Below are 15,123 nucleotides of genomic sequence, written 5' to 3' on the forward strand. Positions count from 1 at the left end.
TATTGCTGCATGGGCCTCTGCTGCTTGCTGCAAGAAGGTAAATTGCTGGGAGCAGATTTTTTTTTCTTGTGCAAATCAAGCTATGCTGAAAACGAAAATGAAAGTAAAGCAGGCTATTTGCTGTTTGCTGCAACGAGGCAAAATTGCTGGGAGGCAGAGGCAGATTTCTTTTTCTTGTTTTCCTCACCAAAAAAGGTAGGTGCATCTTATAGTCTGGAGCGTCTTATACTCCCAAAAATACGATAAGATTTTATGTGATATGGTTTCCAACATTTTTATTTGAGGGGAGTGCAAAACCCTCCTTTGTCTCTTTCTGGTTCCAGTTGGTGAACAAGAAGAGGTCATGCCCTAGCATGTGGGGAGCCTCAGAGCTTGGGTATTTTCCCTCTACTCTTTAACATCGAAATGAAACTGCTGCATGAGGTCATCTGACAGCATGAGAAGTGGTGTCATAAGTATGCTGAGAATACTCAGTTATAAATTTCTTCCCTGGGCCAGGCAAGTAATGCTATTACGGTGCTGTCCAAGTCCCTGGAGGCTGTAAGAGTCTGCATGGGCTCAACCGTCGCAAAATGGAGTGGCTTTAGTTTTTCGGCCCCTCAAATGATGGCGACTTCAATCAATCAGGGTAGAAGCTGGAAGGGACCTTGGAGGTCTTCTAGTCCAACCCTCTGCTCAAACAGGAGACCCTATACCATTTCAGATAGGTGGCTGTTTAGTCTTTTCTTAAAAACCTCCAGTGATGACGCCCCTACAACTTCTGAAGGCAAGCTGTTCCACTGGTTACCGTATTTTTCGGAGTATAAGACGCACCTTTTTTCCCCCAAAAAGAGGGTGAAAATCTGGGTCTTATACTCCAAATGTAGCCCCACCCAGCTTCTCAAATGGAGGTTTCAGAGGATGAAAAAAGCACCAGGAACAGATGCTTCAGAAAAAAAGCCCCCAGACAGAGCTTCAGAGACTTTTTTTCTGAAGTTCTGTTTCAGAGGCAGAAAAAAAGTTTTTTCTGAAACAGTTTCAGAAGTTTCAGAGGCAGGAAAAAAAGCAAAAAAAACAAAAAAAAAACAAACGCGCAGAGCTCACAACCAAGGAACCTGTTGCTAAAATTCACCTCTGGGAACAGCTGATTGGGGGTATTCCGGGAGGCTGATTCACCTGCCAATCAGCTTTTTTCTTATTTTCCTCCCCAAAAACTAAGGTGTGTCTTATACTCCGGTATGTTTTATACTCTGAAAAATACGGTAATTGTCCTCACTGTTAGGAAGTTTCTCCTTAATTCCAGGTGGTTTCTCTTGATTAGTTTCCATCCATTGTTTCTTGTCTTGCCTTCTGGAGCTTTGGAAGATAAGCTGACCCCCTCTTCTTTGTGGCATCCCCTCAAATACTGGAATACTGCTATCATGTCATACCTAGCCCTTCTTTTCTCTAGACTTGCCATAACCAATTCCTGCAACAGTTTAATTATAGTTGCTCTTCTTTGCACTTTTTCCAAAGTTTCAACATCTTTTTTGTAATGTGGGAACCAAAACATTATAAAACTAAGGCTTTATAATGCAATATTAATATTTCACTTGAACCAGGTTGCAATCCCCTGCGTGCCCTCCTGGAATCAGCTTCTGGTTGATGAGCAAATGGCAGAAGTGGCTGGGAGGGGGGGGGAGCTTTGTGCAGATCCATCTTGTGCCCCAATTGCATCCTTTCCTGGACTGAGAGTCCTTGCTCATGATCACTCTTGCCTTAGGTTTTTGTTTTTTTTTGCTTTAATTTATATGCCGTCCTTCTCCGGAGACTCAGGGCGGCTTACAATGCGTTAAGGTTAAGCAATAGCCTTCATACTTTTGTATATTTATACAAAGTCAGCTTATTGCCCCCACAATCTGGGTCCTCACTTCCCATTTGGATTAGTGGAATGCACTTTACATAGGGCTGCCCTTGAAGGCCACTTGAAAGTTGCACCTGGTCCAGAATTCAGTGGCCTATTAGGTGTTAATAGGTTTGCCTATACCTCTATGACCTGCACTTGCTCCCAGTTTCTCTCTTGATCCAATTTGATGGGCTAGTTATCTTAAAAGCCCTACATGGGGGGAGACTTGGTTATTTGCAGAACCACCTCTATCTAAGAATATCTGTGTGTCCATTAGATAAGATATAATAGGCACACTCTAGATGGGGGTGTCAAACTTAACAGCCCGCAGGCTGGATGTGTCACGTGCTGACCACGCCCACCCCTGGTTTAGTGAAGGAGAAAAAAGTTGTGATACATCATGTGACAACAACGTGACAATGCGAGTTTGACATTCCTGCTCTAGAGCCTTTCCCTGAAATCCTTTCACTTAATAGGGCCTCAAAGGGTACCTTTACCAAGGCCATCCCTAACCCTGGGAATGCCCCCCAACAATTCAACAACCCCCTCCCCATTTTAGCTTTTGGGAAGGCCATCAAGACCTGGCTTTTTACTCAGGATAGGAAAGAGGCATGAAACAAGGATCATTGTAGCTTACTAAGGAGCATCTTAAGGAGATAATTAAAGTTTTTATTTTTGTCTGATCTTTTTCCTGTTCTATGTTTCTTTTTATGGTTCTGTTGTGAGCTGCCCAGAGTTGTTTAAGACAGATGACCGTATAAACTTTTTAAATAAATAAAAATATTGGAGGTAAATAGGAAGTAGCACAAGGTATGCATAAACTTATTTCTTGGTCACTTAAGGGTTATTGCTTCTAGGCCAAGCATTAATTCTGAAAATAAATATAAGTTGCCATCAATCAATATGAGGTAAGATTCTCTAAAGAGAAAAATGAGCATTTGTTTATTGTTGCCTGGAATGAATTATTCGAGTATCTTAATATAGCAAGATGACCCAGTTCTTAAGTACTTGTCAAAATCAAAGCTTGAAAGTTTTGTATGAATCCTATTTTCATAGCTTGTTCAGGAATCTTCCATGATTAAGTCTCTTGTCCTTTCTCATCCCCCAGTCATAAAAGCAAAAATAAGGGTTCTCTAAATCTCTCATAATGGAAGAAAGTTTTCTGTATTAAAAAGTTTTCCAGTTGATGTTCATGCAATGCCAAAGGATTAGGAGTACCAGTTTTTATGTGATTTTTTAAAATACTCTTAGTGTGGACTTCTCAAAAGGAGTTGGATACACAAATTGTCGCTTACTACGTACTTATCTTTTGTAGTATTCAGTTATATGAGATATTAGGCACATTGATCTGAATCTTTAATAGACTCTAAAGTGGGGGAATCTAAATAATAGAATGTAGGATTATGTTAGTTAATTGCTGCAGTTATTTGAATAAAGCTGAAAAAATGAATATCCGTTCAGGGAATAAACCTAGATATCACTGAGTTTCATTGAAAGTAATGGGATTTAAGTTTCTTTTTCTTAGTTTCAATGGGATCCAATAAAAAACAACTTCCAAGGGGAAAATTGTTAATACAGTCAGAGTAAGAACACAGAATATTGGCAACATAATAGATTCAGACTACTGCTTGAAAAGCAGTTTTGAAGAACTTATATCAATAAAGAGACCTGCTGATTAATCCAAATTGAAATGAAGACTACACACAGAGGAGAGTGAAATATCTATTTCAATGGCTTGTAATAATATCACTCATTAACAACTGGTAATGCCATTAATCAGCTTTCCAGCAATGTTGTTATAGCCACCTGCTCCTCCTGGAGGAAGGAGGAGAAAAAAAAAAAAAGGTTACGTCTTGGGGGAGAGAGGGAAGAGAATAAAATAGAAAAGATGTTTTGAACTTGAAACAAACCATTTCATTCTGGAATTTCTACCAAACTCATGCTTTGGCTGTAGTTTCAGCTGAAAGAAAACCCAAGAATGAAATTAGGTTGCTTTTATGGGGCAACTAAGGTTAGTTTGGCATCTGTCACCCCTCCCCCCCTTCTTCTGGCCAGCCTGAATGCCTGCCTGCTTGCCCTTGAGCTCCCTGGCGCCTTTCTTTCCCTCTCCTCACCCTGTTATCAGCCACCATGGGCACTGCCAAGGTCTACAACTTTGTCCCAGACAAAATGACTTTGTTTTGCCTATTCCCCACCACAGCTGCTACTGTCCAGAACACCCAGGTTTGAGTCTAGACTACTAATATATATGTTATAATATATAGGTTTTATGTGTATTTCTCTCTAGCCAGGTTCCACCTACGTAAACCAAGATATTATGCTGCCCTGGTTCAGTGAAATCACAATTCACTAGTTTCTGGGCTTTTTATTTTTTTATATATATATATATATATATATATATGTGTGTGTGTGTGTGTGTGTGTGTGTGTGTGTGTGTGTGTGTGTGGTGTGTGTGTGGTGTGTGTGTGGTGTGTGTGTATATGTATATGTATATATGTATATATGTATGTGTATATGTATGATGTATGTATGATGTATGTATGTATTATTGTTTTAGCCAGGGTTTTTCCTACATAAATCAAAATGTTTATATAGCCATAGTTCAGTGAAATCCCAATTCACTGTTTTCTAGGCTTTATCAGACATTAACCAGCATTTTGCTGTCTGTTGTAAGACTTAAGGTTAATTAATGCTGGTTAATGTCTGATAAAGCCTAGAAAACAGTGAATTGGGATTTCACTGAACTATGGCTATATAAACATCTTGATTTACGTAGGAAAAACCCTGGCTAAAACAATAATACACATATAAACCTATGAAAAAAGAACTATATGTAGGTCTTTGGTTATTCGGGTTTTCTCCCGCATAAAATTGGAAGTGTCTTGGTGATGTTTCGACAAAGTCTCATTCGTCATCTTCAGGCTGGTGTTTTTGGCTTCGTGCTTCTAGGAGCAATGTGTGACTAACCTGAGCACAACCAAGCCCCCACCTAAACAGAACACCCCCCCATCCAATCAGAGCACAGCCAAACCCCCACCCAATCAGAACACACCTCCACCCAATCAGAACACAGCCAAGCTCCCACCCAATCAGTTCACACCCTCACTGGCAGTTAAAAGGAAGAAACAGCTGCGATCACACATTGCTCCTAGAAACACGAAGCCGAAAACACCAGCCTGAAGATGACAAATGAGACTTCATCGAAACATCGCCAAGACACTTCCAATTTTACGCGGGAGAAAATCCGAATAACCAAAGACCTACATACAAACCTGAGAAGCAAGTGGGCAGAGGTACTTAAGCAAGAGAAATTAGACAATTTTGAGGATATTTGGGACAAAGAAAGTGTCTTTAAATCTCTAATGTTAGTGGGTAAACCATGACTTACCACTGTCCAAGAAAATGCAGATTTTGTTTCCTAAAGGTTTTCTATCAATGATGTGGAATTTGAAGATTCACCAAACCTTTTCTTGCTGTATTCTTTAAAGACAAGAAATGGGACCAAAAATCAGAATCCCAACTGTGTGATAAAAGGCCCTGCCCTTTTTACATGCATTGGCTGTAAAGGATATGCATGTTAAACAGTGGGCTTTTGATTACAATTGTGGGCACTATCTTCACTTATTTGACATACACATATTCCACTTATTGGCAATTTAGTTCTGAACTTTCCTTAGTTATAATCATCCCGTCTTCTTATACCATCTCCATCCATTTCTCCTTGGAGAGGGATTCCTGTGCAGGAACGTATAGATTTCTGTGGGTGATTACAGTTGGAGAGTGAAAGTGACTAGTGTACAGTGTTTTTGCAAACATTCTTCAGTCAAGAACCACTAAAAAAACTTTTGGGGAACGCAAGGCTACCCAGTCATCCAAATGCTCCTTGCTCGTATTTTTCATTTTTAAAAGCAGGAAAGTTCACATTTTGGCAAATAAAATAAGACACCCAAATTTTCAGCCTCTTTTAGGAGGGAGAAAAGTGTGTCTTATACTCCAAAAAATACGGTAGTCACTACTTCAAATACCAGAGGAAACCTCTAAAGCTTCTATGTGGATAACAGCATAAAATCTGTTGAATTATGCCATAGGTAACTACCACAAACACACCACTTCAGTTTCAGCATGCTTTATTTACAACATGTGATTCAAAGGGTCTTTGCTTTCCTGAAAAGATTATTAAACAAGAGGAAAAATAAGTTAATACATCACACATTTAAAATATTCCTTCATAGATTAACATTACACTTCCAGTAAGACTTCATTTAAGACTTCAGACAAATCTCAGTAAAATATATTCACAGCCATATTTATAAACAAAAGAACACAATTCAAGATTCCCACCCATCTACATGAATACACTGGTTTGTGGGGGGAGGGGGGCAGATTTGGTTATGATCCCTGGGTACACAAGATGAATGGAATGCGAGCGTGACTGCATCACAATTGTGCCATTAAGAAGCGTAGACAACACATGCTGGGACTATATATGCTGCCTTTGAAAGAATGAACCTGACCCTCACATCAGAACACATTTGGTATCACAATCCATACATCCGACCACAGGATGGAAAGTGCTGATCATGCGCTATAAATGCACTTGTGTATACACTTAATGGAAACATGTCTCCATGCCATCAATAGTTTGCCTTCCATTTCAAACAACGAACATGTTCTCAATTAAATATAGTGCAAATCAAACATTTAGGAGCAAAACAGGCAGATTCACCATGATGCACACCACTTATTTTTTTTTAAAATGGCCTCACTATATATCCACCAGAATACAATCTCTTGGCACACCATTCAAGACAGTGCTATCTAACGTTGAAGAATAACCGGTTCTTGACGAAGAGAATTCAAGGCCAGCAGGCAGCAGCCACGAAACAATGCTCCAAAAGTGAAGATTGGAATTGTTCCTCCCCTCCTAGTACTAAACATCCACATGATTGTTGGCACAATGGGGGCACCAATGGCCAACAGATCTATGAGGAAGTTGCTGCTCCAATACCTTTTGACAATGTTCCCTTCAGACATCTTTGTCACATTCGCAAGGGTTGTGGTGTGATAATCTATGAAATCCAGTTCCTTCATGACTCGGTTTTTGTAATATCGAGAATCCACGGGCCTGGGCATGGGTTCCAATGGAGATAAGAGGATAGCAGAATTTGGATCTGTGGGTGTCAAATCCACCAGCAAGTCTGAGATATTTTCAGGATGAGATACACTGGATTCCACCAAAACGGGAGATGGGTTGATTGGACAAACATCTTGTGCCTTGAATATGTTCTCAATCAGCTGCTCCATGCCTGACCTGTATAGCAACACATCAGCCTGAACAGCTTGTTCCATGGCTTCACTATGATTATCATCCTCTACTTGGGAGTTGCCTAGGCTTTGCACCAGATCCAGATGGTTGAAAGTAGAAGATGTAAAAAGAGCCGGGTGACCAAATTCAGGAGTAGTAGCAAACATGGTTTCTTCAAAAATGTCATTCCCATTCGCAACATCATCACTGAGCAGTACGCCGCTATCTGCCTCCACCGAATGGTTCTCTGTGAACATGCTGTCTTCCGTCTTGGAATAAGTTGTACTCATGCTGAAAGACTTGTCAGGTGACAAGTCACATTCATATTCTAGGCTTTGATCTTCACGAGAAGAGCCGTTCTGGGCCAATTCCATGCTCTGAAGCAAAGACTCTAATTTCTTATTCTGGATATTGATGTCCACAAAATACTTCTGAATCCCTTTGTCTTTCTCAGCCAAGCTATTTTTCATCGTTTCAATGACCTGCTTGAGTTGCTTAATCTCCTTCCGTGCTTCTTTCAAGGCAAGCTGGGCCTCCACGCGATGACATTCTTCTTCAATCCAGTCATCCCGCATGCGTGCCAGTTGAGATTTAAGTTCCTTGATTTCGCTTTCTCTAAGGAGGGGAAAAAACCAAGTTATGCTCTTTTGAGATTCCAACTCTGAGGATTAAAAACATGGTGATTAATGAGGAAGCTGTAGGGCAGTGGAGAGGGGTTTTCTTTTCTTTTGTTTGGGGACAGAATAACATAGATCAGTGACAGCTAACCTTTTTGCCATCGCGTGCCAAAAGCGGGGGATTGTGGGGGGGTTGCATGCGTACGTGACCACACCCATAATTCAATGCACTCTGCCTCCCCATGCATGCGCGCATGACCCCCTCGCACTCCCCCCACTTTTGGCATGCGATGGCACAGTGGGCCTGTTTTTTTGCCCTCCCTAGGCTCCAGGGGCTTTCTTGGAGGCCGGAAACACTGTTTCCCAACTTCTGGTGGGACTGGAAATTATTTGGCTGGTGGGCGCATGCGCACTGGAGCTGATCTAGGACAACGCTTGCGTGCCCACAGATATGGCTCTGTGTGCCGCCTGTGGCACGCGTGCCATAGGTTCGCCATCACGGACATAGATCATATGGCAAGTGTTTTTCACAGTCAACAGGAACAGCCTGGGAGACAACCTTCAGAGTTAGCTAAGACCCTTTCCCCCTGGGAGTCTGACAATCAATCAGGATACATTTCTTATACAGGAACAGGAAACACTAAGGTGGGGCCTAACAGAGGGTATAAAACTCAGGCACTCTCAGCATCTTCCCCCTTTTTTCCTTCACCCAACATCTTGAAACATGTGATCGCCTTTTCTGCCCAGGACCTCAAAACCATGTGGCCCTGTCTACCATTAAAACCATCTTTCCAAACAGTCTCCATGTTTCCAGTGTCTTTCTCCCCACTTGGAACTGAACCCAGAAGGACATTCCTTCTAACAAGGCAACCTGAAGTCCTTCAGATATTCTGGACAACAATTCCCACAATATTTTATTTTAGAAATTTAAAGTAAGAGGGTACAAGATTGCTTACTACTAGTTTACAGCACTAGATCAACCAAAGGTCTTTAGTCTTTCCCAACATTTATCTAGAGGTGCTACAAATTCAGAGCCTTTTGAGTAAAATACATGTATCTATTTATCTCTCCAATGTTGATTTTTTCCCTTCTGAAATGGTCTGTCTCTCAATCTAGTTACTTAAGCTTCCAAAACATTGTTTAGAAAATCTGTAATTTAGGTTTATAATTGACATCTGTCTAGAAGATAATGGAAAATAGCCTAATCACAAACCTCCAAACAAGCTTTGCCTTCTAGCCTTTGTTTCTAGCCAGAACTTTTACCTTTCTTGAAGTCTGCTCTCTGATTCCTTCAGTTTTGTTTTCAGGTGCCTCACTGTAACTTCCTTTTGTTGGAGAGGAGTCAGGTACTGTTCTGGACTGGGTGGCTTAATCCCATGGTTCTCACCGCAAGAATTGTATCGTACTGGCCGCCTGCAGTAGGGAAAAGTTTGTCATGCTTGCAGAATTGTGTGGTATTCTGCATAGTTGACTTTAATTGCATTCCTATATGCCAGTGTTTCTCAATTTTAGCAATTTTAAGATGTGTGGACTTCAGTTCCCAAAATTCTGCAGCCAGTAATTCTGGGAGTTAAAGTCCACAAATCATAAAATATGCATTTACCTCAAAGTAAGCATTACTGAACTGGCTACTTTTTTTTTTTTTTGAAGACCTATCTCCCTCCCTCCCTCTCACACACGAGAGAGAGGGGGGAGGGAGGGAAAGAAAGAAAGAAAGGGAGGGAGGACGAGAAAGAAAGGAAGGAAGAAAGAGAAAAAGAAAGAAAAAGAAAAAGAAAGAAAGGAAAAAAGAAAAAAAAGATTGATTTAATGCCAGATTGGGTTGAAACAATTCTTGAAATCTGGATATCTGGATTAATTTTTGGGAGATAGCAGGTCAATTTTAAACACTTTCCAATGAGGAATTGGCTTCAACAGAAAAGACAAGTTTTCTCTTGCTTTTTTTTTTTTTTTTTTTAGAAAAACCACTGTATGTTAATCATGGTAGCTACAACCCACTTACTCTATTTCTTGTAATTGTTAAAGAGTCCAAGGACTAATCACACTTGAAGCCAGAAGCTACACATTTGCTCCTGGTAAAAACTTCAGAACAAGCAACCAAAAGAATAGGTCAAGTAGGGGCAGAGATAGTTGAATTTAAGAGCAGCTCCATACAATGGAATTTTTTTTTTCTGAAGCAGATGCAGGCCAAGGAATGGAAAATGGTGTTAGATTACATCCCATCACACAAGGGAGATGGGTTCAAAAGGAAAGAAAAATAGTTAACACAGACATTAAGTTAGGAATGTGACCTTTTGAAAGATTCCTTCCTCCCAGGGGAGGAGAAAAAAGAAAATAGAAGAGCTTGTTCAAATGCTCAAAACAAAGCAGCTCAAAGATCAAGAGATTTCATGGGCTTGAAATAATGTGCCCTGGAGAAACTCCAGTGGCAGCTAGAGATGAAAGAGTTTAAAGATTTGGGAAGTGGTAGGATAGCAAGGAGATAAATATTATGGAGGAGTTCACTTGCCTAAAAGTTGGGCTGTTATCATTTCCCTTGTATGAACCGGAATTGCTGCTGCTGGCTGAAGAGGCACCATAATTCTGATGGGGACTGACAGGGCTCAATTGATTTTTGCACAGCATCGACAAGAAGTCCTTCTCACGGGCTGTGGTTGGAGGGCTGGACCCAGATTTATAAGGCAAAGAACCATGATTGCGGCCATGAGGTCCCCGGCTAAAAGAGACAACAGTGTCAACAATGGGTTACAGTACATCATATTAAAAAAAAAGACATGAAGCTGTGACAGTTTTTACTGATTATCTTTGACAATAATTACCAAGATCTCTTTGGGTCACTTTTATCATGAACCAGGCAGCATATATATTTAAAATGCTTATTTTGAATCAATGTAGTTAGCAGAGACATTTACTGTATTCTTTCTTACTTAAGGAAGAATTTCTCTTTCAAGATGTCACTTGCAGATCTTTTAAATTATCAGTTTCTTCTGAGTTATTGTTTTAAAGGTAAAGGTAAAGGTTCCCCTTGCACATATGTGCTAGTCGTTCCTGACTCTAGGGGGCGGTGCTCATCTCTGTTTCAAAGCCGAAAAGCCAGCGCTGTCTTAAGTTGTCTCCATGGTCATGTGGCCGGCATGACTAAACGCCAAAGGCGCACTGAACGCTGTTACTTTCCCACCAAAGGTGGTCCCTATTTTTCTACTTGCATTTTTTATGTGTTTTTGAACTGCTAGGTTGGTACAAACTGGGACAAGTAACGGGAGCTCACCCCATTATGCGTCACTAGGCATTCGAACTGCTGAACTGCCAACCTTTTGATCGACAAGCTCAGCATCTTAGCCACTGAGCTACCGCGTCCCCCGCATTATTGTTTTATTCACGCACAAATGTATGCCAATTAACTATACACCCATAGATTAAGTGGTTTATTGAACCAGTCCATGAGACTTTTACAATAAGTCAACTTTTCCTTTTTAAAATTTGTAAATGTGGATTCACAGAGTTCCTACCTGGTGGTTGCAAATACAGAAATTATTAACTGATATAGAGTTAATATGCTATAACAGAAAGACTTCCGGACTGGGAACAAAGCCATCAGAGTTTAAAACTCTGACTGGTGGCAGATGACACCTGGACAGTTTACAGACTCTGATCTATATCTGATCTGATCTTAGTCACAAACTAAGAATTCATAAAGTATATTTTGGAAAACAGATCACCATCTGAAATGTAGAAATCTTTATCATGTGTGAAGGGAGTATATGATGAGAGTTGATGTCATGCCTTGTGAAATTGTCCACCCTGTTGAATTAAAAATGTAGTAAGGAATAACTAAATGTCTAGAGATTCTCAGGCATCCAGGTCATGGTGGTCCCAAACTTCTTGGATAAGAAGCGAAACCTCTTCAAAAAAAACCCAGAAAGTCCAATTGCCTCTTGAAAAAGCACCTTTGGGTGGTAAGGAATACTTTACCTGTGTAGACTTCCTAAGGATTTTAATATGGCAATCAGGGTAAAACCAGTACAATAGTTTACTGATTGGGACTTTCCAAATTGTGTGAGCATCAATGCAAGACGTTCAACATTTTATGCAGAAATTTCACATAACCCTGTTGACATCTTGTGAAATGTTAACAAGTTTTCGGGATGCTTTGAAGTGGTTTAATGGGTCACAGACACACAAAAATAGATTTATTTATGGGGTCCCTAGTGATCTCTAAATTTGGTCGTTTTCTTACTATGTTTCATTACCAAACTAAGTAACACCATCACTTATCTACTGGCATGGATGAAGTTACCTAGTTTGGTAGTGAAACATCTGCAAGAAAACCACCAAGCTCAGAGAGCACCAAGGATCCCACAGTTCAACTCTGAGTTACATATACTCTCTTCTGTTGGTAGATATATGGTATTTATGTATTTAATTATTTAATTTATATTTCACCTTCCGGTTTGTGTGAATTGGTAAAGATTGATTAAAAATAACAAAATATACAAAATATAAAGAATAACAGGAAACTCAGTGCAATTAACATCAAAATTAAAGATTAAAATCAGGTTCATTCCAATAATCAAAGACTTGGTAAAAAGAAGTACGGTACATTGCGCCCGTTGCGCCCACATGACACCCCTCCTGCGCGAGCTGCACTGGCTCCCAGTGGTCTTCCGGGTGCAATTCAAGGTGTTGGTTACCACCTTTAAAGCACTCCATGGCATAGGACCCGGGTACCTTCGAGACCGTCTTCTGCCACCAATAGCCTCCCACAGGCCAGTCCGCTCCCACAGAGAGGGTCTCCTCAGGGTGCCATCGGCCAAGTCATGTCGGCTGGCGACACCCAGGGGGAGGGCCTTCTCTGTGGGAGCCCCAGCCCTGTGGAATGAACTGCCCCCGGAAATTCGTAAGATTTCTGACCTCCGGGTATTTCGCTGCGCACTCAAGACCCTATTGTTCCGCCAGGCTGGGTTAGCAATATAATTTTAAATTGGATGTTTTAAATTTTTGGGGTTTTAAATTAAGCCAAATTTATTTAGTATTTTTAAATTATTTTAAATTGATGTTTCTTCTGTTTTTAATTAGGCTGTACACCGCCCTGAGTCCTTCGGGAGAAGGGCGGTATTGAAATAAAATTATTATTATTATTATTATTATTATTATTATTATTATTATTATTATTATTATTATTATTATTATTATTATTATTACATTTTGCCATTTTTCAAAGTTTTCTTGAAAAAAAAGTAGGCTTGCTAGTTGGGAAATTCTGAAAGTTGATGTCAAAGGTCTTAACATTGCTGAGATTGAGAAACATTGGTTTAGAGTTGCGTGCCTGTTTTTATTTAATAATTGCTCTAAATGACAGTGTGCAGAGGTCACCAGAGACAAAGCCACAATTGTAAATATCCATGGTCTATTCAGGCACCATGCCAGACTGTAAGCATACTTTCACTGTTTTTTTTTCTCTATTGACTGCAAATCTAATTTTGAAAGCATGAGACCTTGATTTCTTAAAAGTCCATTTTTAAAAAAATGTTTTATTTCTAAGCATATTTCATAACAACATCATAGCATGTTGCTATGTAATCAACCATGTGCATTTTGCTTTGACAACTGGTTGGAGAATCTATTCACTGGAAAATTATAGATCAAATAAATATTTATTATACCGTATTATGTTAGGCCTGTAATGTGAACACTGAACAAATTACACATGCTTGTTAAAAGTTTTCTCTCCCTCTCCCTCTCTCTGTGTATGTGTGTTTGTGTATGTATGTGTGAGTGTGTGCATGCACCCACGTCTAATAATTAAAACCGTATCTTCTGAAGTACAAAAATAAACTGACAAATAATAGGCAGAACGCCTGGATGAGAAGTCAGCAGCCAAGAAGCAGAAAGTCTTAATTAAGGATCTCTTTGAACTGGTTTCCTCCACCCATGGCAAGGAACACTTTATATCATCCAGATGGTGGCATGGGTGTTTAGCACAGACGCATCACCAGACAGAGGTTAGTGGCTTCGATCCCATTCATTTCAAGAAAAGAAGAGCGGAGGAAGGGAAGAAGACGGCATAGCATTACCATCGCACTGAATGAATCTCTGGCCCTCATGCGGGAAAAGAAAAGCTGCACCGACAATTTTAAACTAGGAAGAAAATAGGCCCTCTATTCCGCGCACATGGCATGGCCAAGATATTTTTGGCAGGCAGAGTTTAGCTCATTGATTCAAAGGCTCCATTAGAAAGGACGCAAACTAGGACTTTGGTGGAAAAGTAAAAGCCTAACCTCTGTTTTCCTTGCTTTGCTTCCTTGGTACTAATAAAAGGAGAATATTTGTAGCTCAGGATTGACATGAGGTGCTCTCTGAGCTTGCTTGTTTTCTTGCAGATTACCCAAACTAGGTAACATCGTCAGTGCTAGTAAAGGAGTGTTGTTTGCTGTCAGTTTATATTTTAGTGGCTTGCCTGCCAGTGTTGGTGGAAGTGGGCTGTTTGCTGTTGGCTTCTTTGGCAGTTTCTTTTTTTTTTAATAAGTTATTTATTTATTTATTTATTTTCATTTATTTTATTTATTTATTTTTCATTAAAAAACATATATAAACAATCCATCTCTCCTTAAACAGTGCGTCATCTGAGTACAAATATTTCTGTGCAACATCCTTCCACAAATTATATACATTAAACAATTATACCTTGTGTAACTCTTCATTTCCTTCATAACATATCTTCTAGTACAAATACAATAATAACATTTAGCATAGTTATTCTCATCATACTCATATTATCAATTGCCATTTTATTCTTATCTCTGTTTTAATATATTTTCTATTCTTATTGTCTTCTTCCTTTATTTCCAATTTCTTTTTTCCCCCCTCTAACCATTGGTAAAATACTTCCCATATCATATAATAATCAGTTTGTTCTTTCTCTTTAATTGCTAGTGTTAGTCTATTCATTTCTGCACATTCTAATATTTTCCTAATCTTCCTAACCTTCCTTTCACTAGGAATTTCTTCACTTTTCCAATATTGTGCAAATACAATTCTAGCTGCTATTAATACATGAATAATTAAATATATATTTTCTTCATTATAAGTTTCAGACAAGATACCCAACAAAAATATTTTTGGTTTAAACTCAATATGTTGTTTTATATCTTTTCCAACCATATCTTTATTTTTGTCCAATACTTCTTTGCTTCTCCACATGTCCACCATATATGGTAATAAGATCCAGTTATCTGGTGGCACTTCCAACATTTAGCTGATTTGTCTTTAAACATCTTTGCCAACCTCTCCGGTGGAAGATGTTTCTTTGGCAGTTTCTTGTTTTGGGGTATTCTTTA

The 15,123-nt window shown here is 39.6% G+C and overlaps 1 protein-coding gene across 2 annotated transcripts in view; it reads right to left on the reverse strand.

The window, feature by feature from the left end:
• Positions 1 to 5,974: 5,974 nt before the first annotated feature.
• SYBU (syntabulin) overlaps positions 5,975 to 15,123 on the reverse strand; it is a 62,873-nt gene continuing 53,724 nt past the window's right edge. For both annotated transcript variants that reach the window (XM_034422191.2, XM_034422192.2), the window contains 3 exons: positions 10,296 to 10,502; positions 9,050 to 9,199; positions 5,975 to 7,784 (listed from right to left, as the gene is read on the reverse strand). In XM_034422191.2, the coding sequence (XP_034278082.2) occupies positions 6,683 to 7,784; positions 9,050 to 9,199; positions 10,296 to 10,502 (1,459 nt within the window). In that variant the 3' untranslated portion in view covers positions 5,975 to 6,682. The remainder of the gene's footprint in view (positions 7,785 to 9,049; positions 9,200 to 10,295; positions 10,503 to 15,123) is intronic.

Source organism: Pantherophis guttatus, chromosome 3 (assembly GCF_059756535.1).
Source record: "Pantherophis guttatus breed Tessera chromosome 3, ASM5975653v1, whole genome shotgun sequence".
Classification (NCBI taxonomy): domain Eukaryota; kingdom Metazoa; phylum Chordata; class Lepidosauria; order Squamata; family Colubridae; genus Pantherophis; species Pantherophis guttatus.